The sequence below is a fragment of the Entelurus aequoreus genome, linkage group LG13 (assembly GCF_033978785.1).
Source record: "Entelurus aequoreus isolate RoL-2023_Sb linkage group LG13, RoL_Eaeq_v1.1, whole genome shotgun sequence".
NCBI lineage: Eukaryota > Metazoa > Chordata > Actinopteri > Syngnathiformes > Syngnathidae > Entelurus > Entelurus aequoreus.
The window spans coordinates 69,187,399-69,213,740 of NC_084743.1; the positions used below are offsets into that span (position 1 = coordinate 69,187,399).

Below are 26,342 nucleotides of genomic sequence, written 5' to 3' on the forward strand. Positions count from 1 at the left end.
GAACCACTGCACTAGGGCCAATTTAGTGTTGCCAATCAACCTATCCCTAGGTGCATGTTTTTGGAGGTGGGAGGAACCCGGAGCACCCGGAGGGGACCCACGCAGTCACGGTGAGAACATGCAAACTCCACACAGAAAGATCCTGTGTCCGGGATCGAACCCAGGATCGAACCCAGGACCTTCGTATTGTGAGCATATGAAACGCAAAACATGAAAAATAGTGGGTTCTCAAACTTTGTCTATTTATTTTAGTTATATTGGAAAAAAAACTCTGTTAAAAGATTTCAATGTTTGTATAAGTACTTTTTGAGCACATTCAACAATACCGTGATAATAATAACCGTGATCATTTTGGGTCACGATAACCGTGATATGAAATGTTCCTATCGTTACATCCATAATCCGAACAGTGCGACAACACTGCAAGTCATACATATGAATGAGTATGAATGACACAATAAATTACCAGATACATCAGCAACCAAAGGAGAAGCCTTACATACATTTACATCAATTAAAGATGCATGAATATTCAAGTTATAATCGAATCTTAGCCCATGAATAGTAAATAGTCGCCAATATCCATATTATAAATAAAGTTGGTATGGTGTGGTATAGTATAAGTAATTATTTATTTGAGGTCAAATGAGTTTGACACCCCTCAGGATTTATCCAAAAACACTGACGGTCGCAAGAGATCACTGAGATAAATACCAGGACAAATACGTCCAGCATGATCTACCCCTACCAAGATGATTGCCATATTTACATTTCTGCTAAAATATTACATGTATGTAATATTTTAGCAGCAATTGCAGCAATTGTAGCAATATAAAATAACATATACATATATGTTATATTTTATATTGCTACTACAGTACATTTTTAGTCTATTTTATACCTGCATTGTCCTTTCCATCCTTTGTAACTGAGCTACTGTGTGGAACAATTTCCCTTGTGGAGCCTTAAAGTTTGTCTGAGTCTAAGTCTAAGTCTAAGTTATCAAATTCAAACCCACAAAATAGAACCATAGAACAGAACAAGTGATAGTTGAAAACCGAACACTTTTCACAGAAAGGGAAGAAACGGAACACTTCACTAATCCTAAATCCCAGGCTGCAGATGCTGGATTACACAACTGCACTGTGAAGCTTAAACTCAAACATACCGTAGATGTTTTGTAGTCAACAGAGAGGCGGGATGTGGTGGACTTGCTTCCTGCACTGGTGTTGCATACAAAAGGTGGGCGATATCAGTATCAAATCGATACTAGCATGATGAGATTTATATTTTCAGGGGTTTTTTTTATGTTTTATTACATACAAACTCTGGGAAAAATGCAATTTTTTGTCTACATTTCACATGTATCTTATTTTTGTCTTATTTCGTATCTTATCTTATTTTTGTCACAGTGACAATTATATTGTCACTGTGATGTTTTATTTTCAAATTGTATCCAGGCCTCTTTCATATGTGGTCATTAGGATTGGAACCATATGGACGTTTTTAATCACGTTTATCCTGACCATAATTGTCATGGTTATTATTATCGTGGTATTGTTCAATGTGCTCAAAAAGTACAGCTTGTAGGTTCAATGTACACAATTCAATATCTTAGTTGTTCAAACATCAATGCGTTTATAGAAGTTTAGATTGGGGTATGTCCTTTTTTTAATGGGGAAAGACGGCCACGTTGCTGGTTTTCCTGTTAGCATTTAAGTTAGCGAGCTAGTGCCAGTCAGTCTATGAGTTTATCAAAGTGCAATTATCAATCACAGTCTTTAGATCATTTTAATCTAAAATGTAATACTGACCGTAGAGAGTTTTAGCTAAAACAAATAAAATGTAACAAATGTGCTACTTTTAAATAATAATTTGGTCCAATAATATTTAAATAATATTTACTGCATAACAAATTAATTTACATCCCTAAATAAGAAAAAAATATTAAAAAATAAATGTTACACAGACTCTGTTTACATTTTCACACTTTGCACTATTTTGTTACACTTTACTAAGCATTACTTACATATTGCATTTTTTTTGCATCTTCATTTAAAAATGGCTTAGATTTGTTTAAACAACTGGTCAAACTAAGAAAGAATAAATGCAGATGTAAATGGTGCACTATGTAAAGTTGTTCATGAGTGTCTATATGACGTTATCTATGAATATACTGTACATCTGTACCGAGTTTGCTATATTATTGCAGGGACTTTAAAAATTAGCACTTAATTCTTACTATAGGTGGTTTGCATATGACGTGACATTCGTTTTTCTTCTTTTCGGCTTATTTCAAACGATGGTCAAGCAGCTTGAGCGTAGCACTGAAACAAGTGAGCGTAAGTGTAGAGTTTGAGCAGAAAATGCTGTATTACTGTTCTGTTCTTGGGTGTTCCAGTCGTTCCAAAAGTAATAAAAGTAAGGAAAAAAACAAAGTGCGTCGAAGGAAATGGCTCTTAAAAATATCACTTTCATCAATTGTACCGCTCGTGTCTGCAGCGATCACTTTGTAAAATGTTTGCTTGAACATTTGATGTGTTTGAGAAACTTTTTGTAATGCCTTTGAGTTTATTCTCTACTATATTAGTAGTGTTTGAGAGCAGAACTAAACATAAAGAAAAGACAATAGATTGCATAAGTTATTTTGTTCTTTTGTGGTTGCTATGCCTAAATATAACTACTTAAACCTGGTTGTGCAAATAAACTAACATTATGTTAAGTCTGAGTAATAAACATTGTGATTGTTGGTCCTATCCACCGTATTTTCATTGTCCATTTTCATAACAAAAATTAAAAGCTTAGTTGTTGTTGTGCAGGAAAACCAAGTGCTTTATTCGACGCGGACATTATAGGGTCTTGGGTGATATTTGTTAGAATCAGAAAAATATCCTTAATAGTATTAATAAACCAGATGAATACATCTCGTACACTCAACAACATATACTATATCTTGATATTGCTATTAAAGATTCATGCTGAACAACATGGACATATACGGCTAAATAATGACACATAATATGAACTTCACAGCATAAAAACAAATGCAGACATGAATTGTAGATGAGACTAATATTTGTAGCAGGAAATCAATTGTAAACAAACGTATCCTTTTTCTCATTAGCGTCACTCATTGTGTCAATCAAATACATTACTTAGCGATGCACGAATAAGTACAACTTTGTTTTTACCATCCATCCATCTATCCATTTTCTACCGCTTGTCCCTTTCGGGGTCGCGGGGGGGGGGGGGGGGGGGGGGGGGGTGCTGAAGCCTATCTCAGCTGCATTCGGGCGGTAGGCGGGGTACACCCCGGACAAGTCGCCAGCTCATCGCAGGGCCAACACAGACAGACAGACAACATTCACACTCACATTCACACACTAGGGCCAATTTAGTGTTGCCAATCAACCTATCCTCAGGTGCTTGTCTTTGGAGGTGGGAGGAAGCCGGAGTACGTGGAGGGAACCCACCCAGTCACGGGGAGGACATGCAAACTCCACACAGAAAGATCCCGAGCCGGAACTCAGAACCTCTGTATTGTGAAGCACATGCACTAACCCCTGTTCCACCGTGCTGCCCATACTAATGCTTAATTTGTAGACCCCTCAGATGTAAAGACATGATGTGCCTCCAATAATTTCTTCTCTAAATACCGTAAGTGTCAAGTGAAGTGAGGTAACAATAACCTCTTGGTGATGATACATGGTAAAAAATATTTTTCTTAGGAACGTAAAAATCCACTCCATCCCATTTAAAATATTTTTTTCATGATCGCATTTATATTTGCCTCTAAACCTTTCAAAACAAGCCAAAATCTGCACTGATTCAGGTTAATAAACGGTAGCCTAATGGGGCTCAGATTATCGCCTGAAACCTGGAAGCGCCTCTAGGTCAGTGGTGTGCCGTCAGGTCTTCTCTGCTGGCCTAACATAACCAGAAATCATGATCATAATTAAAGATAAAAGTATTTTTCTATTTACTTTCCTAAATATCTAAAATTATTCATATTCTCTTCATGTCATATTATGCTCCTTCCAGCGCTGTTGTTTTTAGGTTATAGAGTTTTTATTCAATCAGAATTCTGCTAGCTTATGTTGCCATGCTGTAAGAAATCTGCCGGGGCCTTCAGAATCAACAATGCGGGGGTCCGTGCACTCTCAGTGAACGGACACAAACATTTGACAGACAGTTGCGATAGCCAATCAGATCACAAGTTGGTGTAAGTAAGGCCTTCCAGCTGGCCTAAGGCAGATATATATTGTGATGTTATGAGCTAGGTAACATAAGAACTCCATTACCAAGCATGCCACAGTAGTGAAGAGCATGCGCAGCAGCGCCGTTTAGGTTGTTGAATGTAGACATGCCGGCAGCTTAATGTTATTGATGAGCACGCTGTGGAGTAAACTTTAAGAACTCAGCCAACACGCCTCGTCTGCATCTTTTATGATTAGACAAGACAACACATATATTTGCAAGGCCATTTTCCAAAATGATATGTAAAGATAAACTACATCTTGTGAGACGATGTCGGCCAAACCCTGGAAGCTAGCTCAGCTGTCGATGAAATGGGAGTTCAGATATTTTATTTCTTTATTTTTTCACATTTAATATGTTTTTTGCTATTATAATTTTAACAGTACCACATAAGATATGTTTTAAATGTTGATGCATGTTTATTGATTTTTAAATGCGCCAGAAAATAACCCGTTTTGTACAATGCCTATTAGTGCGTAAATGTGTTTCTGTATAGTATTTCTCCAGCAGTGGTCATGTGGGGACATACATGATGGTATTTTGAGAGGTAATCATTGAAGTCTGACATCACTGAAGGCCTAGATGGGAAAGGCACGGCCCGCCACTGCTCGAGGTCAGGTAATTGCAACCCACCTATACTTGCTTTCACCAAGTTTTGAGTAAATCAATGACTAGCAGTTCAGTAAAACATTCCTGTATGACATTCTGACTACCAAATTGCATTTGTATCCAAATATTGGGGTATTCTCTTAAGCAATTGTTTATTTATGCAAGTAAATAATAGGTTCAAGAGTGTGATTAATCTGATTTAAAACATTTTATCACTTGACAGCCCTGAATTAACATCGATTCGTAATTTTGAGGAAAACAATCACAATTAACTTTTTTTTTTTAAATCGTGCAGTCCTACTATACATGTTCGAAATAAACTCTTAAAAAACTCTTCCTGTATTTACTCAACTGTATCGGATCGATGTGTAGCATCGTCCACCTGTATCGGCGTCTATATTTGGCTAGCTCAGTTGGGTTGTCTTCCTAAGGCAGAGGTGTCAAAACGTACGGCCCGCGAACAGGTTTTATCCGGCCTGCGGGATAAGTTTGCTAAGTATAAAAATTAACCTGAAATTTTTGAATGAAAGAAACAGCTATTCTAAATGTGTCCATGGGATGTCGCAATAGCAATTATTTGTATCTTTGTAACCCCGAACGGGACAAGTGGTAGAAAATGGATGGATGGATGTATCTTTGTAGATGATGCTACATATGTACAAAATAAACCACATTATGTTAGTACATCAGTCGAGGTAAATGATCAAACTACATAAATAACATCCTGTAATTTGATTTTTACATAATTTTTTTTATCTTGGTAGATTGAAATATAACACCAATGAGTTGACTGATGAACATTATAATTTATTCAGAAAGTATAAATAAAGACAAATAAAGGCGTTTCTCACTCTCTTGTCTCTACTTCTCACAGAGACATAAAACAAGCGCACCTTGTTACATACGTCACATACTGTCGCGCGTGCAACGTCATACGCTCTCGCAGAGCAGAGAGGTAGCAGAGAGGAATGTACCATAGGTAAAGTTAGCTGTGGCAGCTAACTTCTGTGGCAGGTGGTGCAAGCGGAGCGGTGCGAGTGGTAATACGAGAGAAAGAAGGTGCGAATCTGGTAACAAATGGAGGAAGAATAATTAATTCCCAAGCACGGGGTCCATCGTCTGCCGATGGTTTGGCTTCAAGCGGGAAGATGTTGAACAGACAACCGTTATATGTCAAGTATGCATCACTACTAATTTGTCGCATCATTGAAAAGTCACCCGCTAAAGAATGAAGAGTGCTTGAAACTCCGCATGTCAACATCTCGGCCGGTGCCACACCCACAAAATGCCGAAGCAACCTGCACATCAACACTATTTCCACATCACCACCCTATGAAAAAAATAGTCAGAAACAGGAGATAGCGTCCGCAGTAACCTACCACATAGTGAAGGACATACACTATTTGATTTCCTATTATGCAGCTCATTTTTATTTGATAGTTATTGAAATATCTTGTGTGACATCATGCACAAAAGTGCACTTTGTTTTAAACTATTGTAGTGGCGTTCTGTACAATAAGTGCACTTTAATTTAGTGTTGTTTTGATATGTCATCTTAGTGACATCATGCACAAATGTGCAATTATAGCTTGTTTTAATATGTCTCTGACAATCTTGCGCTTTCTGTTTTGAAATGACATGAATGTTTGTGCCACTGTTTAATAACTGTTTAATAAATACAGTTTTGGTAAATTGACTTAGTTGTGATTTCCGTCTCTGAATGAAATTTTTAAATTAGCATATATTAATGCAGTATGTACAAGAATGTTTTAATGTAGACACATAGAATCATCATACTGGTCTGATTATATGCATCAAGTGTTCATTCACGGCTAAGGCAAAATATCGAGATGTATATCGTTTATCATGACATGGCCTAAAAATATCGAGATATTAATAGAAGGCCATATCGCCCAGCCCTAGTTCCACATTGACAAAACATCAAACAACGGTCAGGTGTTTGAATTTATTTATGAATGTATTTATTTATTCATTCCGGCAGACAGACATATATAGCAACACTTCATCACTCTTTGTAATTTGACAGACATGCAACGGCACCCACCGAAAAGGGATATGGGAAAAAAGCAAGAATGCTTATCCATGTCCCGCCGCTAATTTACAATCAACTTATATGTTGGTTATATATGTTCGTTATATAGTCCAAGTTTCAACAGCAGATTTGATGGATACATGACAATTTCAGAACAAGTATAACATATGAGAATGGATGATAATGACAAGTCAGTATACATACACCAATATGGATATAATAGCATTGAGTGACCATGAGATTAGCTCCATCTTGCCTGGGTATCTTTTGTTTTCTGAAGCCTTGTATGGTGTGTTATGTCCCTTATTCCACAGTGAGTTCTTTTGCACCTGTGTCCCACAGTTGAGATAGTCCAAACAACTAGTCATGTTTTTGATAGTTTCCCAAAAACACATTTTTTACCGCAAGGTTGAACACTCTTAGGCTAGAAGACAGTTTAATTTCTCCGCTCACATTGTCCCACAGTTTCACCCCCGCTATAGACAACGTTTGAGCCTTGAATGTGGAATTTACTAAATTATGTTTGAATTTCAGGACACCCCCTGAGTTCATGTGGACCATCTCTGAGTGAAAACAGACTCTGTATAATTGCAGGTAGAGCCCTTCGTTGTGAGGCCATAAACCTAACTTGAAGGCTACTGTATGTACTGTTTATGTCATGTAATTTAAGAAAAGTACTCATTATGAACAGATTATTGGTATGAGCTCTTTATGGGGTATAATGTATAATTCTAATTGCCTTTTTCTGGAGCTTAAATGGCGGTTCAATAGTGTCCCTGTAGGTGTGCCCCCAAACTTCAGCGCAATACTGTAAATGCGGCAATAAAAGAGCTAAGTAAATTGTTCTAAGTTCATTTTGATTTAGTAATTTTTGCATTTTCCACAAAATGGAGACACCCTTAGCCAATTTAGACTGTACTGCTTTCACATGTGGTTTCCAAGTCAGTAGCGCGTCTATCTTAACCCCCAAGACCTTGTGTTCATTTACTCTTTTTATAGACGTCCCGCTAACTTCCATGTGTATGTTTTTTTTTCAGTCCCCTCCTATCCGAAGAGGATATAGTTTGTTTTTGAGAGATTTTGTGATAGTTTATTTATTAAAAACCACAAAAAAAAATTTGACAATTCACTGTTCACTGTGTTTACTAATTGAATTACATGTAACTTGCACACTTTGTGTAATTATAACAATAATAAAACATTATCAGATACATTATTTACATTACATAATTGACATAATTGATAATACACTTGTTCTATCTTTAAACAAAGAAAACAATTTTGATTTGATTCAAATATGCAAAAAAACAAGAGCAAGCCTGATCCAATATAGTGCTATAGCCTTAAAGGCCTACTGAAACCCACTACTAGCGACCACACAGTCTGATCGTTTATATATCAATGATGAAATCTTAACATTGAAACACATGCCAATACGGCCGTGTTAACTTATAAAGTGCAATTTTAAAATTCCCGCCACACTTCCGGTTGAAAAACTCCTTTGGATATGATTTATGCGTGTGACGTCACAAAATCCACGGAAGTGGTTGTACCCCATCTGACCCGATATAAAAACCTCTTGTTTTCTTCGACAAAATTCCACAGTATTCTGGATATCTGTGTTGGTGAATCTTTTGCAATTTGTTTAATGAACAATGGAGGCTGCAAAGAAGAACGTTGTAGGTGGGATCGATCGGTGTATTAGAGGCTAAGTACAATACTTACAGCAACACAACAAGGACTACTTACTACGCCTAGCCGATGCTTGCCGCCAAACCCACGGATGAAGTCCTTCGTCGCGCCGTCGATCGCTGGAACGCAGGTGAGCACGGCTGTTGATGGGAAGATGAGGGCTGGCTGGCGTAGGTGGGGCGCTAATGTTTTTATCATAGTTCTGTGAGGTCCGGTTGCTAAGTTGCTAAATTAGCCTTAGCGTCGTTAGCAACAGCATTGTTAAGCCTTACCAGGCTGAGAATTTTTAACCGTGTAGTTACATGTACATAGTTTAATAGTATTGTTGATCTTCTGTCTATCCTTCCAGTCAGGGGTTTATTTTTTTTGTTTCTATCTTCATTTGAGAACGATGCTATCACGTTAGCTCAGTAGCTAAGTGTGTCACCGATGTATTGTCGTGGAGATAAAAGTCACTTTAAATGTCCATTTTGCGTGCTCGACTCTCATTTTCAAGAGGATATAGTATCCGAGGTGGTTTAAAATACAAATCCGTGATCCACAATAGAAAAAGGAGAGAGTGTGGAATCCAATGAGCCAGCTTGTACCTAAGTTACAGTCAGAGCGAAAAAAGATACGTCCATCACTGCCTCTCTAGTCATTCACTGTAACGTTCCTCATCTACGAATCTTTCATCCTCGCTCAAATTAATGGGGTAATCGTCGCTTTGTCGCTCCGAATCTCTCGCTCCATTGTAAACAACGGGGAATTGTGAGGAATACTAGCTCCTGTGACGTCTCGCTACTTCCGGTACAGACAAGGCTTTTTTTATCAGCGAGCAAAAGTTGCGAACTTTATCGTCGATTTTCTCTACTAAATCCTTTCAGTAAAAATATGGCAATATCGCGAAATGATCAAGTATGACACATAGAATGGATCTGCTATTCCCGTTTAAATAAATAAAAATCATTTCAGTAGGCCTTTAACATGTCATGATCCGTAGCCCGGATCATGTTTTGGTATTTTCGGTTAGTTTTGGACTCCCTCAGTTCCTGTTTTGTGCACCCTTGAGTTCGTTTTACTTACCATGGTTGCCTATTATTTTCACCTGCCTCTGATTGGTGTTCGGGACACTCACCTGTTCCTCGAGCACTAATCAGAGGCATTATTTAAGCCTGTCTTTGCCGGTCAGTCGGCCTGGCTTCTTTCTGTTACGGCAGGGGGTTCGTAGCTTACTGCAAGGTTCGTTCCCCCGGGATACAAACGGGCCACTCCGGACAGGACATGCAGGTAGGAGCATGATTTATTCTTGAAAAATCAAAGAGGTACAAAAAACAGAAAACAAGCCGAAGGGACAACGTGCCGATCGCACTCGACACTAGGGCTAACACTTAGCATGGACTAGAGACAGGCAATACTCGCGTAATAAAAGCTTGAAGCAAACAGAGAAGCCAGGCCGACTGACCGGCAAAGGCAGGCTTAAATAATGCCTCTGATTAGTGCTCGGGGAACAGGTGAGCATCCCGAACACCAATCAGAGGCAGGTGAAAATAATAAGCAACCATGGTAACTAAAACAAACTCAAGGGTGCACAAAACAGGAACTGAGGGAGTCCAAAACTAACCGAAATACCAAAACATGATGCGGGCTACGGATCATGACATAACAGCCATTATAACAAAATGAAAACTGGCGTATTCGCCATTGTTTTTATTTTGTTATAATGGCTGTTAAGGCTATAGCACTGTATAAAAACAGAAAAAATAAACAAAATGAGCAATGGACTTTCTACCTACTCAGTGGCCTAGTGGTTAGAGCAGTGGTTCTTAACCTTGTTGGAGGTACCGAACCCCACCAGTTTCATATGCGCATTCACCGAACCCTTATTTAGTGAAAAATAAAATGTTTTTTGTTTTTTTTTTCAAATTCAAGACAAAGTTACAGTATATGTTTTTGGTAACACTTTAGTATGGGGAACACATTCTAAGTTACAAAGACTTAATTTAGAGTTATTTGGTTAGGGTTAGGGTCAGGGTTAGAGGGTTAGGGTTATAATAAGGCCATGCCGAATAAGGCATTAATAAGTACTTAATAATGACTAGTTAAGAGCCAAAATGTTACTAATTTGCATGTTAATAAGCAAGTAATTAATGGTGAATATGTTCCCCATACTAAAGTGTTACCATGTTTTTTTTTTACTGGGGCATAAAATGAACTGTGCATGAACATCACCTTGTTCAAATAACAAAACCAACACAGTGCATAAACTCACAACAAATTACACACCTGCAAATCAGTCAGCTGTTGCCGTATCCGTAATACGCTGATAAGGAGAAGTTTGCATTTACACGATGAGTCAGGTGTGTTTTGACCTCCGCCGAACCCCTGAGGCCGACTCACCGAACCCTTAGGGTTCGATCGAACCCAGGTTGAGAACCACTGGATTAGAGTGTCCGCCCTGAGATCGGTAGGTTGTGAGTTCAAACCCCGGCCGAGTCATACCAAAGACTATACAAATGGAACCCATTACCTCCCTGCTTGGCACTCAGCATCAAGGGTTGGAATTGAATCACCAAAAAGGACTCCCGGGCGCGGCCAACGCTGCTGCTCACTGTTCCCCTCACCTCCCAGAGGGTGATCAAGGGTGATGGGTCAAATGAGTCAAATTTCGCCACACCTAGTATGTGTGTGACAATCATTGGTACTATAACTTTAACTTTTTCTTTACATATTTGAAAAGGAGTGAGACGAAGTTAACGCTTAATCTAGACTACTGCAACGCACTTCTTCTCGAGATCCCCAGCAAAAACATCCAGAAGCTGCAATACATACAGAATAGTGCTGCTAGGATCCTGATGAGAGTGCGGAAATATGACCATATCACACCAACTCTCAAATCCCTTCACTGGCTTCCTGTTTCACTCAGGATTGAATTCAAAGTCTCCCTACTAACTCACCAGTGCCTCCATGGAAATGCCCCCCTCTACCTCAAAGAACTACTCACCCCCAAATCTTCCACACGACACCTTCGTTCCTGATAGGCTAACCTCCGAGGACAAAGCTACGAACAATGGGAGACAGGGCTTTCTGCTCCACCGCTCCCGGTCTGTGGAACGCTCTCCCTGACCACCTGAGGGCACCACAGACTGTGGATGATTTTAAAAAAGGCTTAAAGGCCTACTGAAACCCACTACTACCGACCACGCAGTCTGATAGTTTATATATCAATGATGAAATCTTAACATTGAAACACATGCCAATACGGCCGGGTTAACTTATAAAGAGCTATTTTAAAATTCCCGCCACACTTCCGGTTGAAAAACTCCTTTGGATATGATTTATGCGTGTGACGTCACAAAATCCACGGAAGTGGTTGTACCCCATCGACCCGATACAAAAACCTCTTGTTTTCTTCGACAAAATTCCACAGTATTCTGGACATCTGTGTTGGTGAATCTTTTGCAATTTGTTTAATGAACAATGGAGGCTGCAAAGAAGAACGTTGTAGGTGGAATCGATCGGGGTATTAGCGGCTAAGTACAATACTTACAGCAACACAACAAGGACTACTTACTACGCCTAGCCGATGCTTGCCGCCAAACCCACGGATGAAGTCCTTCGTCGCGCCGCCGATCGCTGGAACGCAGGTGAGCACGGCTGTTGATGGGAAGATGAGGGCTGGCTGGCGTAGGTGGAGCGCTAATGTTTTTATCATAGTTCTGTGAGGTCCGGTTGCTAAGTTGCTAAATTAGCCTTAGCGTCGTTAGCAACAGCATTGTTAAGCCTTACCAGGCTGAGAATTTTTAACCGTGTAGTTACATGTACATAGTTTAATAGTATTGTTGATCTTCTGTCTATCCTTCCAGTCAGGGGTTTATTTATTTTGTTTCTATCTTCATTTGAGAACGATGCTATCACGTTAGCTCAGTAGCTAAATGTGTCACCGATGTATTGTCGTGGAGATAAAAGTCACCTTTAAATGTCCATTTCACGTGCTCGACTCTCATTTTCAAGAGGATATAGTATCAGAGGTGGTTTAAAATACAAATCCGTGATCCACAATAGAAAAAGGAGAGAGTGTGGAATCCAATGAGCCAGCTTGTACCTAAGTTACGGTCAGAGCGAAAAAAGATACGTCCATCACTGCCTTTCTAGTCATTCACTGTAACGTTCCTCATCTACGAATCTTTCATCCTCGCTCAAATTAATGGGGTAATCGTCGCTTTGTCGCTCCGAATCTCTCGCTCCATTGTAAACCATGGGGAATTGTGAGGAATACTAGCTCCTGTGACGTCACGCTACTTCCGGTACAGGCAAGGCTTTTTTTATCAGCGAGCAAAAGTTGCGAACTTTATCGTCAATTTTCTCTACTCAATCCTTTCAGCAAAAATATGGCAATAATGATCAAGTACGACACATAAAATGGATCTGCTATTCCCGTTTAAATAAAAAAAATTCTTTTCAGTAGGCCTTTAAAAACCCTTCTTTTTGGAAAGGCCTTTTTTCAGATATATGCATACTAGTTTTAGCTATTTGGCTGTTCTAGTTTTTATTTTTTGTTATCTTTTTATTTTGATACGCTGTAGCACTTTGAGGTTGTTTGCTCAATGTAAAGTGCTGTTTACAAATAAAATCTATTATTATTATTATCATTTTAATAATAATAATAATAATACCTGGGATTTATATAGCGCTTTTCTAAGTACCCAAAGTCGCTTTACATGTTAAAAACCCATCATTCATTCACACCTGGTGGTGGTAAGCTACTTTCGTAGCCACAGCTGCCCTGGGGTAGACTGACGGAAGCTGAAGTTGTCTCTATTTTTAAGTTATCGCGCCGTGATTTTAGCAGTCCGGCCCACTTGGGAGTAGATTTTTCACCATGTGGCCCCCGATCTATGACGAGTTTGACACCCTTGTCCTAAGGCGACAAGCAACTGGTAGTAGCTGCCGTGTTTGTCCACCAGGCTTGTGTAAATGTCACCCACTGCCACGCGAAGAAAATTTAAAAAAATGGTAGAATTGTAAACAATGCTGTTACTCACAGGCTCAAAGTCTCACTGGCACATATAATACAGTACGTGCTTTAGCAGACAGCGTTAGCCGGTGCTAGCAAGCTAACTGCTGGTGTGTGCCATATGTAGCATTAGTGTGTGTGTGTGTGTGTGAGTGTGTGTGTCCACGCTAAGGTCACTCACAGGATGCCGGAGCAGGAGGTGCAGACGAAGGAGCCCACCGTCATGTTGGCATAGGTGGGACCGCGCTGGTCGCAGTCAAAGCACTTTCTGTTGGCAGGCAAACTCGTCATTTCCCTCAGCATCTTCAGGTGTTTCTCCTCTTGCTTTCGCTTCGCACTCGCCGCCATGATGAGGTCTACACAGAACGCGATTCGATTAGAAACAATTTTTTTTTTTAAAGGTTAAGGCGACGTTTTTGTTATTTTTTAAAAAAGAGAACACAAATAAAAAGGTGTGTGCTTGTTTAGAGGTTGCTGACCCGTTTAGCAGACAAGGAGGGGAGGGGAAGGGCGGGTGGTTGCTCCAACAAGGAGTTCGATGGTGCGTTCAGGTTATCCTGGCAAGGCGGAATTTTCCATTTTTCGTTTGATATCCAACTCACAAGGTTGACCAGTCCCCCATTAAGTAGCAGCAATATTACCTCTGCTTAATACAACCACACTTTGCTCCGTGCCATGATTGTGACGTAAGATGTACGCGGTAAACTAAACACAATGACACGGGCATTTAGAGATCTTCCGAGGTGCTAGAACGCAGCACACGGACGTCAGCACAGGGCTGTACTCGGAGCAAGATAAGTATCCTGCTCGTTACTTCCGCGTTCGCTACCGTACGCGCTGTGATATCAAACGTGTCTAAATGTTGTCTAACTCGAGAATTTACTTCTTGAATGGTCACTTCATTATAGTGAGGTTATTTTAAAAAAAAAAAAACAATACAGGTGACATGTACGAGTTTGAGTCTTTTGTTTTTCGCTCTTTCGAAATAAGCAGCGTCATCTTGCGGGTAAACTGTAATATAGACTGTTAATCAGCTTGTCAAAATCTCCCCAACTTGTCCCAATCTGCATTGTTTGTCCAACTATTATAATTGTCATGTTATTAATATTTTATGAGTCATGACTAGCCCCATAAAATGTTAATGACGTAACTATAATAGTAAAGACAAAAAAAAATGTGGCACATACAAATGGGACAGGATTGGCGGGCTGGATGACGTCACTAATCGGAAAATGTATTTTAAGAACCGTAATGGCGCAATTTTTTTGTGCCTTTAAAAAAGAATTAGAACTCTACGTTAAAACACTCTCTACCTCTAACAACCAAAAAGCTGTGAAAACGATGATGCTGTGTTCCAAATTTTTAATTATTTACTGAACTTGTGTGAGCCTATGGCTTAGCTTTAGCACTTTGTTATATATATATATATATATATATATATATATATATATATATATATATATATATATATATATATATATATATATATATATATATATATATATATATATATATATATATATATATATATATATATATATGTATATATAGCATTCTATTTTAGTTACTTTATTGAGTTTACAACCCCCTGGTGCTGTTTTGTACTGTTTTTGTAATTATTATTATTTCTCAATTGTTTGTAAATGTTGCAATTTATAAATAAAGGTTTATAAAATTAAAAATAAATAAATAAAATAAAATTTAAAAAACCCCCGTAATGGCGCAAATGATTGGGACAAGCTTGGGGAGATTTTGACATGATAGATTGTTTAATCATGTATATTTTTTATTTAATTCATAGTCTACAACAGGGGTCCCCAAAATCCGGCCCGCAGGAAGTCCCAAGTTAAAAAACTATTTAATATTATTATTATTACTATTTTTTTAAATCTGTCCTTTTTAATCCATTTTCTACCGCTTGTTACTCTCGGCGTCTCCTAGCCTCTCAGGCAAATTGTCTAAAAATGCATTTTCCCATCGATAACGTGACATCATCGCGCTCAGAATATATATATATATATATATATATATATATATATATATATATATATATATATATATATATATATATATATATATATATATATATATATATATATAGTTTGCAATTAAACCCAATTAGCAGTGGGGCTGGGGTAATTAGAATTGATTATATAATGGTATTTCAAAGGACATGCATATGACATTTGAGCGATGAAATAAAACATATCTAGACCAGTGATTCTCAAACTGTGGTACGCGTACCGGGCCCCTTCTCGTCGTACGCCAAATAATCACTTAAATATGTACCCCGCCTTCCGCCCGAATGCAGCTGAGATAGGCTCCAGCACCCACCGCGACCCCAAAAGGGACAAGCGGTAGAAAATGAAGGAATGGATATTCAAACACAGTGTTACTGTTTAAACTGTGTGTAATGTTACAACGGCCAAAGTATTTAATATAGTCGTTAAAATAAAAACTCTGCCTTGTTTTTAATGAATATTTAGGCCTACTACTCTACTGTATTTTACTGTTGGTCATTATGGTGGTACTTGGGAGAGCAAGATCTTTCTGAGGTGGTACTTGGTAAAAAAAAAAGTTCAAGAAGCACTGATCTAGACAAATCAAAATAATGCACATGGTGTATACAGTATGTACACATACTGTGCACCGTGTCTCCCCCCCCCCCCAAACATCTCAGAACAAGCTAGTCAGGTTACTGCTAGACCTCCACCCCAGATCCCACCTCACTCCTACCCACTTCTCTAAAGTGGGCTGGCTCAAGGTGGAGGACAGAGTTAAACAACTTGCACTGAGCCTAGTCTATAAAATCCGCTACACCTCCCTGATACCGAAGTACATGTCAAACTACTTCCTTAACGTAAATGACCGCCATAACCACAACACCAGGGGGAGCTCCACTAACCACGTTAAACCCAAATTCCGAACTAACAAAGGTCTTAACTCATTCTCTTTCTATGCCACATCAATGTGGAATGCGCTCCCAACAGGTATAAAAGAAAGGGCATCTCTATCCTCCTTCAAAACCGCAATAAAAGTTCACCTCCAGGCAGCTACAACCCTAAACTAACACCCTCCCCGGATTGCTAACAATCAAATGTAAACAATCAAATGCAGATACTTTTTCTTATGCCTTCTGATCTCTCTCTCTCTCTCTCTATGTCCACTACTTGATGTCCATATCCTAACCCCCCCTCCCCCTGATTGTAAATAATGTAAATAATTCATTGTGATTAACTTGTGTGATGACTGTATTATGATGATAGTATATATCTGTATCATGAACCAATTTAAGTGGACCACGACTTAAACAAGTTGAAAAACTTATTCAGGTGTTACCATTTAGTGGTCAATTGTACGGAATATGTACTTCACTGTGCAACCTACTAATAAAAGTCTCATTTAATCAATCAAAAGTACTCATTATTGCTAAAATAGTGTTTTAAGTGTATTGCAGGCCCTATTAGGTTATGAAGGGAAGCTCATAGACAAAGTAGATGACACACATACTTTATTCCAAGTGAACAAAATTGCATCACGACTACCATTGCAATTCCAATTTATATTATGTACACTGGATATTCAATACAAAAATCAGGAGATTTTTTAAGTTTAAATATTTTCCCAAAATGTATATTAAACGTACAACTTGTTCAGGGTATATAGTGACATTTAAAGCCCACAAGGCAATGACTATGGTCCAAATAAGAAAAATTATTTGGCTAATATTGATAATGGAAGACAGTTTTTAGTTGAGGTTTTATTAACTGCTGCTGACAGACTGAAGTAAAGGCTGCTCATGCTGCGGTTTTGCGGTGAAGTCAAAGGGTCTGCGGTTCTCAGTGTAGCCGTAGAGTTTCCGCAGGGCCACGCGGGCTGCCTCCTCCTCTGCCGCAGCCAGTGTCTCGCCTGGACCATGCGCCAGGAGCTTCTTATCACTGAACGGAGGAGAGATAGAATAAATCAAATGAGCACTTCAACATGGTTGATAGAAAAACAAATCAGACACATACCTGTACAGACCAACAAAATACAGCGGCAGGACGGTGCTGGACCCAGCAGACCTAATGAGGCGGGGCTCTGGAAGAGGAATGTTCCTTTCATTCAGTTCCTCTACCAAAAGTCCCATGGGATTAATTACTGTCCACATATCGAACAGGTCTTTTCCTATCAGCTGGGAGACCAGGAAGTCCTAAGAACAAGGATAAAGGGGTGTGTGAGTAGACAAATAGATTTTTAGACAGTTGAAGTTCCGATCAGGGTTTGATGCTGCCGATAGCGATCATTCATTAATGAGTTCGATCACATGTATTAACTAACTTTTTTCCCCTAAAATGGCGCCGCTGTAGTGGCTGCTGGTTGCAGGAGCTCTTGTGTCCTCTTTTGTGTTATTGTTTACCTCTTGTTTTTGTGTGTGTTTTTTTGTTTTTGGTTTCAAGCCCTTTGAGGACTGCGCAACAAGCGGTGCCACTTTTGGGACTTTTTAGTGCTTTTGGATCTTCCTACAGGAGCCTTTTGGCCAAGTTTACCCCGGAGACCAAAAGCTGGCTCTTTGCCACACCGAAGTCCACGTGGAGAGACTGGAGAAGATGGGGACCAAGCGACAGATGGGGCTGCAGGGCTAGCGTTGCGCGTCAGAATTGACAAGCTTCACAGAGTTGAATGTATCGGACCTTCGGTCTCCCTTGACCAGGGGTCGGCAACCCAAAATGTTGAAATAGCCATATTGGGCCAAAAAAATAAAAAATCTGTCTGGAGCCACAAAAAAATAATGAGTGTTATAATGAAGGCAATTCATGATATGTCCATATACATATTCGCTAAATATATATATATATATATATATATATATATATATATATATATATATATATATATATATATATATATATATATATATATATACATATATACAGTATATGTGTGTATATACAGTATATATGTGTTTATATACAGTATATGTGTGTATATACAGTATATATGTGTGTATATACAGTATATATGTGTGTATATACAGTATATATACATCCATCCATCATCTTCCGCTTATCCGAGGTCGGGTCGCGGGGGCAGCAGCCTAAGCAGGGAAGCCCATACTTCCCTCTCCCCAGCCACTTCGTCCAGCTCCTCCCGGTGGATCTCGAGGCGTTCCCATGCCAGCCGGGAGACATAGTCTTCCCAACGTGTCCTGGGTCTTCCCTGTGGCCTCCTACCGGTCGGACGTGCCCTAAACACCTCCCTAGGGAGGCGTTCGGGTGGCATCCTGACCAGATGCCCGAACCACCTCATCTGGCTCCTCTCGATGTGGGGGAGCAGCGGCTTTACTTTGAGCTCCCCCCGGATGGCAGAGCTTCTCACCCTATCTCTAAGGGAGAGCCCCGCCACCCGGCGGAGGAAACTCATTTCGGCTGCTTGTACACGTGATCTTGTTCTTTCGGTCATAACCCAAAGCTCATGACCATAGGTGAGGATGGGAACGTAGATCGACCGGTAAATTGATCTACGTATATATATATATATATATATATATATATATATATATATATATATATATATATATATATATATATATAAAATGGGTTATAAATGGGTTATACTTGTATAGCGCTTTTCTACCTTCAAGGTACTCAAAGCGCTTTGACAGTATTTCCACATTCACCCATTCACACACTGATGGAGGGAGCTGCCATGCAAGGCGCTACCAGCACCCATCAGGAGCAAGGGTGAAGTGTCTTGCCCAAGGACACAACGGACGTGACTAGGATGGTAGAAGGTGGGGATTGAACCCCAGTAACCAGCAACCCTCCGATTGCTGGCACGGCCACTCTACCAACTTCGCCACGCCGTCCCACGTAGATCAATTGATATATATATTATATATATATATATATATATATATATATATATATATATATATATATATATATATATATATATATTAGGGCTGCAACAACTAATCGATTAAATCGATTATTAAAATAGTTGCCGATTAATTTAGTCATCGATTCGTTGGATCCATGCTATGCGCAGAGGTTGTTTTTTTTGTTTTTTTTTAATTCAGAATTAAAAAATTTTTTTTTTAATAAACCTTTATTTATAAACTGCATTATAAACTGCTACATTTACAAACAGCTGAGAAACAATAATCAAAATAAGTAAGGTGCCAGTATGCTGTTTTTTTAAAAATAAAATACTGGATAGGATAGAAATGTAGTTTGTCTCTTTTGACCGATTATTAATCAATTAATCGAAGTAATAATCGACAGATTAATTGATTATCAAATTAATCGTTAGTTGCAGCCCTAATATATATATATATATATATATATATATATATATATATATATATATATATATATATATATATATATATATATATATATATATATATATATATATATATATATATATATATATACATCCATCCATCCATTTTCTACCGCTTATTCCCTTCGGGGTCGCGAGGGGCGCTGGAGCCTATCTCAGCTACAATCGGGCGGAAGGCGGGGTACACCCTGGACAAGTCGCCACCTCATCGCAGGGCCAACACAGATAGACAGACAACATTCACACTCACATTCACACACTAGGTGCCAATTTACTGTTGCCAATCAACCTATCCATGTCTTTGGAGGTGGGAGGAAGCCGGAGTACCCGGAGGGAACCCACGCATAGTACCGGTAGTGTTGATAAGTTCCAAAAATTCGAATTTACATTGTGGAGGGAAAAAAGATCTTCTCCAATGCAACATGAAAGTGGTTGTTTTTAGCTTCTTATTTGTACCGCTTCCATACTCGTTTTTTTTACCCCTTACAAGAAATACATTGGAGTTAACTCCACTAGCTTTCGGAGACTCTTATTTTGTCAGCACAGGCAGGAGGAGGTGCACTTGTTTTGTGAAGACAGGAACTGTGCGGAGAGAGTCTGTTGAAATAAAAAGTGCTTCTCACGTTCTGCAGGTCGTTTTTTTTCTTCTTCATACTGAGCATGCAGCAGCCGGCGTCATCTCACAAGATCTTTGAATGTCAATCAAGTGACGTTGTAGTGACGATTGATGATCGCTAATATTTAGGTCTATTTTTTAATGCCTCAGGTAACTCGCGATCGACCTAATGGGCAACCCTGGTTTAGGGGAGCGGCTCCACACTGCGTTTGGAGACACATAATTAGCTGCTGGTCAGCCAAGGGACTAAAAATAAATACAAAGTCAGACAGAGGGGAACAGCCTTTGTGATCGGCATTAATTGGCAATGGCGATCACATAGAAAATTGGCGCATCTCTCACTCTAACCTGAATATGTAAAGAGATTGATGAACTCTTACCCTGAGGAAATATCCAGTGCGCTCGGCTCCAGCACTTCCATGTAGCGCTCCAATCACTGCCATGAACGTAGAACAAAGCACCTCATCCGGGACAGGGAATTGTAAACTCAGGGTTAGATCTTCAATGCCGACATTTTGGGCTACTTCGCTGACGAGGTCCAGGCTCGAGAGGTGCCCCACGATACTCTCCACCCCTTCCGTCGGCAGCTCGGGGAAGCTGGCCCTGCACCAATCCGTCAGGAAGTCTATGGTGAAGGTTTCTCCCTGGGCGCTCAATTCCAGGTTATCTTTCAGAGCGAGAGCAGCGACCGCAGAGTCCATGCCCAGCTCCTGTCGCCTGTTCTGTTCCCCCTGCAGGTAACAGGGATTAACAAAAGCCGTTTTCAGCAGCTCCAGGGAAAAGTTCTCATGTAGGCGCGTGCTGAAAGCCTGGACCTCCGCATGATAATCCCAACTAGGCTTTTGAGATCTGGAAGAAATGCAGACATGAAGCTGATTAGCTTTGTATTTTTTCAGAGCTATAAATGACGTGACACCTTTTTTAGAGCTATACCGTTAACTTCCTGCTTTGCAAGACCGATAACAAATGTGTATCACCTACTCAGTGGCCTAGTGGTTAGAGCAGTGGTTCTTAACCTGGGTTCGATCGAACCCTAGGGGTTTGGTGAGTCGGCCTCAGGGGTTCGGCGGAACCTCCGCCGCGGAGGTCGAGACACACCCGACTCATTGTGTAAATAAAAACTTCTTCATATCGGCGTATTATGGATACGGCAACAGCAGAAGTCACACTGATTTGCAGGTGTGTAATTTAGTTATGAGTTCATGCACTGTGTTGGTTTTGTTCTTTGAACAAGGGGATGTTCATGCACCGGTAAAAAAACATATAACTTTGTCTTGAATTTGAAAAAAAATATATATATATATATTTTTTTTCCACTAAAGAAGGCTTCGGTGAACGCGCATATGAAACTGGTGGGGTTCGATACCTCCAACAAGGTTAAGAACCACTGGGTTAGAGTGTCCGCCCTGAGATCGGTAGGTTGTGAATTCAAACCCCGGCCAAGTCATACCAAAGACCATAAAAATGGGACCCATTACCTCCCTGCTTGGCACTCAGCATCAAGGGTTGGAATTGGGGGTTGAATCACCAAAATGATTCCCGGGCGCGGCACCGCTGCTGCCCACTGCTCCCCTCACCTCCCAGGGGGTGATCAAGGGGATGGGTCAAATGCAGAGGACAAATTTCACCACACTTAGTGTGTGTGTAACAATCATTGGTACTTTAACTTAACAATTATTTTTTAAATGTAGATTTGACTATACTTTGTGCCCCCATGGAAGTAAGAAAGGCTACATTCACACAAAAGGGTCGGATGTCCAATTTAGACTTTTTCGTCAAATACCATCTTTTGCAGTCCTCATGCACATTAAAAAAAGATAGCAATGTCTAATTTGAGCGCAATCTGACCCGCATGCAGACATGACGTAATAAACATGTCTCCAATTCCGGTAGGTCTCATAGGCCCTGCGTATTTGTGGACATTTCAAGGATTTTGCGCAATCAAAGTTTTATGAACGGAATTATTGCACATAGAAGATTAAGAAGGAAGAGGAAAGCATTTTGGCTCTGGCAGTTTGTGGGACATTTGTTTCGACGTCTGCTCCGAAGAGCTTGTGGGCGAGCAGTTGAAGCCAGGAGTGGTGGAACTAGGGGCTGGGCGATATGGCGCAAAACCGTATCCCGTATTTTCCAGACCATAGGGTGCACCGGATTATAAGGCGCACTGCCGATGAATCGTCTATTTTTGATCTGTTTTCATATATTAGGCGCACCGGATTGTAGGGCGCATTAAAGGAGTCATATATATTTTTTTCTAAATGTAAAACACTTCCTTGTGGTCTACATAACATATAATGGTGGTTCTTTGGTCAAAATGTTGCATAGATGATGTTTTACAGATAATCTTCAAGCCGCTTTCTGACAGTCGCCTCTGGATGCGCCGTTTTGTGGGCGGTCTCATTTACGTGGCTCACCTTCGGCAGCGTCTTCTACCCGTCAACTTTGTTGTAGCGGTGTAGCGTGCAAGGACGGGAGTGGAAGAAGTGTCAAAAGATGGAGCTAACTGTTTTAATGACATTCAGACTTTACTTCAATCAATAACGGAGCAGCATATCCTCATCCGGAAACAACCACACCGGAAATGTGTCCCGTGAAAAAACGTCCGACCGGAACTCTAATAACTAAAGTTCCTTGGGTGAATAATGCGAACTCACTATACCGGTATGTTTTAGTGCTTTCATTTGCAGATTATAATTACTGGTTTGCAAAAAATATTTTTACCCCAAATACCATATATTACCAAATAAATGCCCTTGGGCAAATAACCGGCCATGTCCTAATAGCCGCCCATGGGCTGTTATTTGCATAATTTAGATTTAAATGCTACTGGGGTTGCGTTTGCAGCAGTATTATTGTTTTGATGGTTTTATAGAGTACTTGGTACCATTATTTTATTTTTCCTGTATGCTGCTTTATTTAAAACGTGGAGTACTGTAGCCTTTATTTTATTTAAGTGACAGTATTATTGTTCTGTTTTGATGGTGGGTTTTATACTTGAGTACTTGGTACCATAATTTTATTTTTCCCGGTAGGCTGCTTTATTTAAAAAGTTAAGTTTATTTATTTTTAGTATTGGTATTCTATTTGACAATTGTTGCACTACTGCCATGTTGAGGCCTTGTTGATCTCTTGTCTTTTGATAGCCTACCTCATGTTGATCTCTTGTTTTTTTGTTTGTATGTTTACAATAGCTTTTACATTTAAAGTTTTTTGTACGAAAAAACAAATACTGGACAGTAACCATTGTAACCAAATAATGGCCTGGTGTAGGCTGGTGCAAAAATAAATAAAAGCCTTGTGCAAATAACCGCCTGCTTCTTTTAAACGCCTGTCTCCAAATCGATTTTGCGAAATAGGTGAGGGCCGACATCCGGGCAACTGAGCTACATACGGGTTCTTCGAGCCATAGCAACCAGACTGGGGTTGAAAACAAACCGTTGCCATTACTCTTTAACCTGTCGACCTACGCTGGTTAAACCTGTCATTCTGCCTCCAAAATGCCGAAAAACTGTGTTGTTTTTGGTTGTGCTAACCACAACTGGAAACAGGGAAAACAAAGGTTGTATTTTGTTCTGCCAAAGCGTGATAAAAGCCCACAGAGACGAGACAAATGGCTCGCAGCTTTACACCGGGAAAACGAGGACGGTTCTCACTGGAGTCCCCCAAAGTCCCGGGTCGTGTGTTCGGATCACTTAGTTTCTGGTAAATATAAGGAACAAAAATCCACCTTCTTAACCACAACTTGGCTATACCGTTCGTGCTAACGTTGTACTTGTTGAATTCGTACCTTATAACGTTCGACAGCTGAAGTTGTTGTTGTACAAAAATAACATGCGGTATATACTATATAGTCTATAGCCTACCTAGCTATTTTCGAAAACCGGTTTCGTTTAAATTTGCACTTAACAGTTGGGTTTTTAAAAACCAATAAACCCTATAATTTTCATGTTGCCATTTAATCAACTTTTCAAGACAGTTGCAAAATGCTGTCTGCAAGACTTTTCAATACAAAAACATATATTTTGTACATTATTCGCCTGCTGTACTGCGCCTTCACAAGGCTACAACTTACAAGGACCAGGCTACTAGGGGTCAGTCTGCTTTCTTTTGGGTTTTTTTGCCGGACATTCCAGTATTATTAACCGGTAATCTTGGTATTACTTTCCTTATTAGGTTATTTTGCCACCTCCCCCTTCTCTGTTTAAACTCTCCTTTGTTGTACTTAAACAATACATGTAGCCCTCAAATCTCTCAATATTTTATACACTAACACTTGATCTTGTTGTTGATAACTTCCGCGTCTCTTTCTTAGTAGCGCGCAGGCTAAGCTAACTAGCAAGATAAGCTAAGCCTGAGAAGCTTTAAAGTTCACTGAGACGAGTCTGACGCAAATAATACATTTTCGTTTTTTTCACGCGATATGCGAATAAGTAAAAAGGCGTAAATGAAGGATTTTACGCCGACTTCCAAGCCACAACGCTCGTTAAATGCTTTTTCTGTCAATGCTGTGTTCGCTGTGAGCTGGTTTGTTTTCAACGAATTCCCGGTTGCTAGGGGATTGGTAGGCGGAAGTGACGTAGGTCCGCCCTCACCTATAAACGCCCGGGCTACTATTTGGTAATGTACTGTGACCAGTGTGCCGCGGCACAGTGGTTGAAAAACACTGCTCTAAGGGGCACATGCTTCTCAACAATGGGCCCCGGCCTAATGGTTCAGAAACACTGCACTAGAAGAACTTCAGACCAGAATGTGTGAGAAAGTTATCTTTTTTTTTTCTCAATTTGTACCACAAAAAATATGCAAATGTAACTAATTTAGTAGAATGTTTATTCTGAGTTGTTTCAGACCTGTTCGGGACGTCCACATCTCAACACGAATGAGTTAACAATGATTATTTTAGCATACGTTTACACGCCACTATAAAATGTAAACAAACACAAAATGTTAAATGTGTCCAAAACATGAATCCCCTTGAGATGATCACTAGCATGTTAGCCTCACCTTGGTTTGGGCGGCGGAGGACCTTCAATCTTGAGCTTCAGTGCCATCAAACGCGTGTAGGCTCTCATCCATCGCTTCATCCCTCGGACCTGCGTCACTGTCACATTCCAACTCAAACGTTGGCAGCGCATTCCCAGCGTCACCGCACCACTTTTGAGGAGAAGCCCCGACGCCATGTTGCTACTGACGTGCGTCACACTCCACCAAGTCCGGGTGGGAAACAAGTGACAATATCCGGTTGTTGGCGCGTTACCGTGGCAACAAAAACATCCCAACATCCAGCTCTGGAACGGGTGGTTAAAACACGTTGGCAGCGTATTGCAAAAGCCGACGTGGCACTTTTAAGTTACCTAACGCCGTGCTGCTACTTTGACAGAGGCGTGCCTAAATTAAACCAGTATGGTGGGACACGAGTGACAACTTCCGGCTGCCAAAGAGCTTTAAAGTAACAATATCCGGCCATTCGAACCTGCATTAATGCTACATTGCGAGTTAAACATTGGAAGCGTTGTCCAAAAGTCAAGTCGCCACTGTAGAGGATACACTCTGACGCCATTTTGCTACTTTGACTGAGGTGTGCGTCGGTTAAACCAGTCCGATGGAAAAAATGTTGATTGATTGAAACTTTTATTAGTAGATTGCACAGTACAGTACATATTCCGTACAATTGACCACTAAATGGTAACACCAGAATAAGTTTTTCCACTTGTTTGAATCGGGGTATAATAATATGGTAATAAATAATAATGTGTTGCCACATTCTTTAAAAAAAAGCACAAACACTAATATCC

The 26,342-nt window shown here is 39.9% G+C and overlaps 2 protein-coding genes across 4 annotated transcripts in view; both read right to left on the reverse strand.

The window, feature by feature from the left end:
* LOC133663661 (arf-GAP domain and FG repeat-containing protein 1-like) overlaps positions 1-14,313 on the reverse strand; it is a 57,088-nt gene extending 42,775 nt beyond the window's left edge. For 2 of the 3 annotated variants that reach the window (XM_062068329.1, XM_062068327.1), the window contains exon 1: positions 13,789-14,077. In XM_062068329.1, coding sequence (XP_061924313.1) covers positions 13,789-13,955 — 167 coding nt within the window. In that variant the 5' untranslated portion in view covers positions 13,956-14,077. The other variant, XM_062068328.1, reaches the window with a different exon arrangement.
* Positions 14,314-17,096: 2,783 nt separating this feature from the next.
* Positions 17,097-26,112, reverse strand: LOC133663961 (large ribosomal subunit protein mL44-like). The gene is made up of 4 exons (XM_062068700.1): positions 25,552-26,112; positions 20,931-21,399; positions 17,621-17,799; positions 17,097-17,545 (listed from the first exon to the last, which is right to left on the reverse strand). Exons 1-4 carry the CDS (start codon positions 25,827-25,829, stop codon positions 17,371-17,373), a joined length of 1,101 nt encoding a protein of 366 aa, XP_061924684.1. The 5' UTR covers positions 25,830-26,112; the 3' UTR covers positions 17,097-17,370.
* Positions 26,113-26,342: the final 230 nt, after the last annotated feature.

Bases quoted from the DNA above. Each gene is read 5' to 3' on its own strand.
- LOC133663961 (XM_062068700.1), bottom strand. From the start codon at position 25,829: ATGTTGGGATGTTTTTGTTGCCACGGTAACGCGCCAACAACCGGATAT. The intron at 21,400-25,551 runs GTGAGGCTAACA...CATTTCTTCCAG, and splicing joins CCTCCGCCGCCCAAACCAAG to ATCTCAAAAGCCTAGTTGGG. The intron at 17,800-20,930 runs GTAAGAGTTCAT...CCTTGTTCTTAG, and splicing joins GCACTGGATATTTCCTCAGG to GACTTCCTGGTCTCCCAGCT.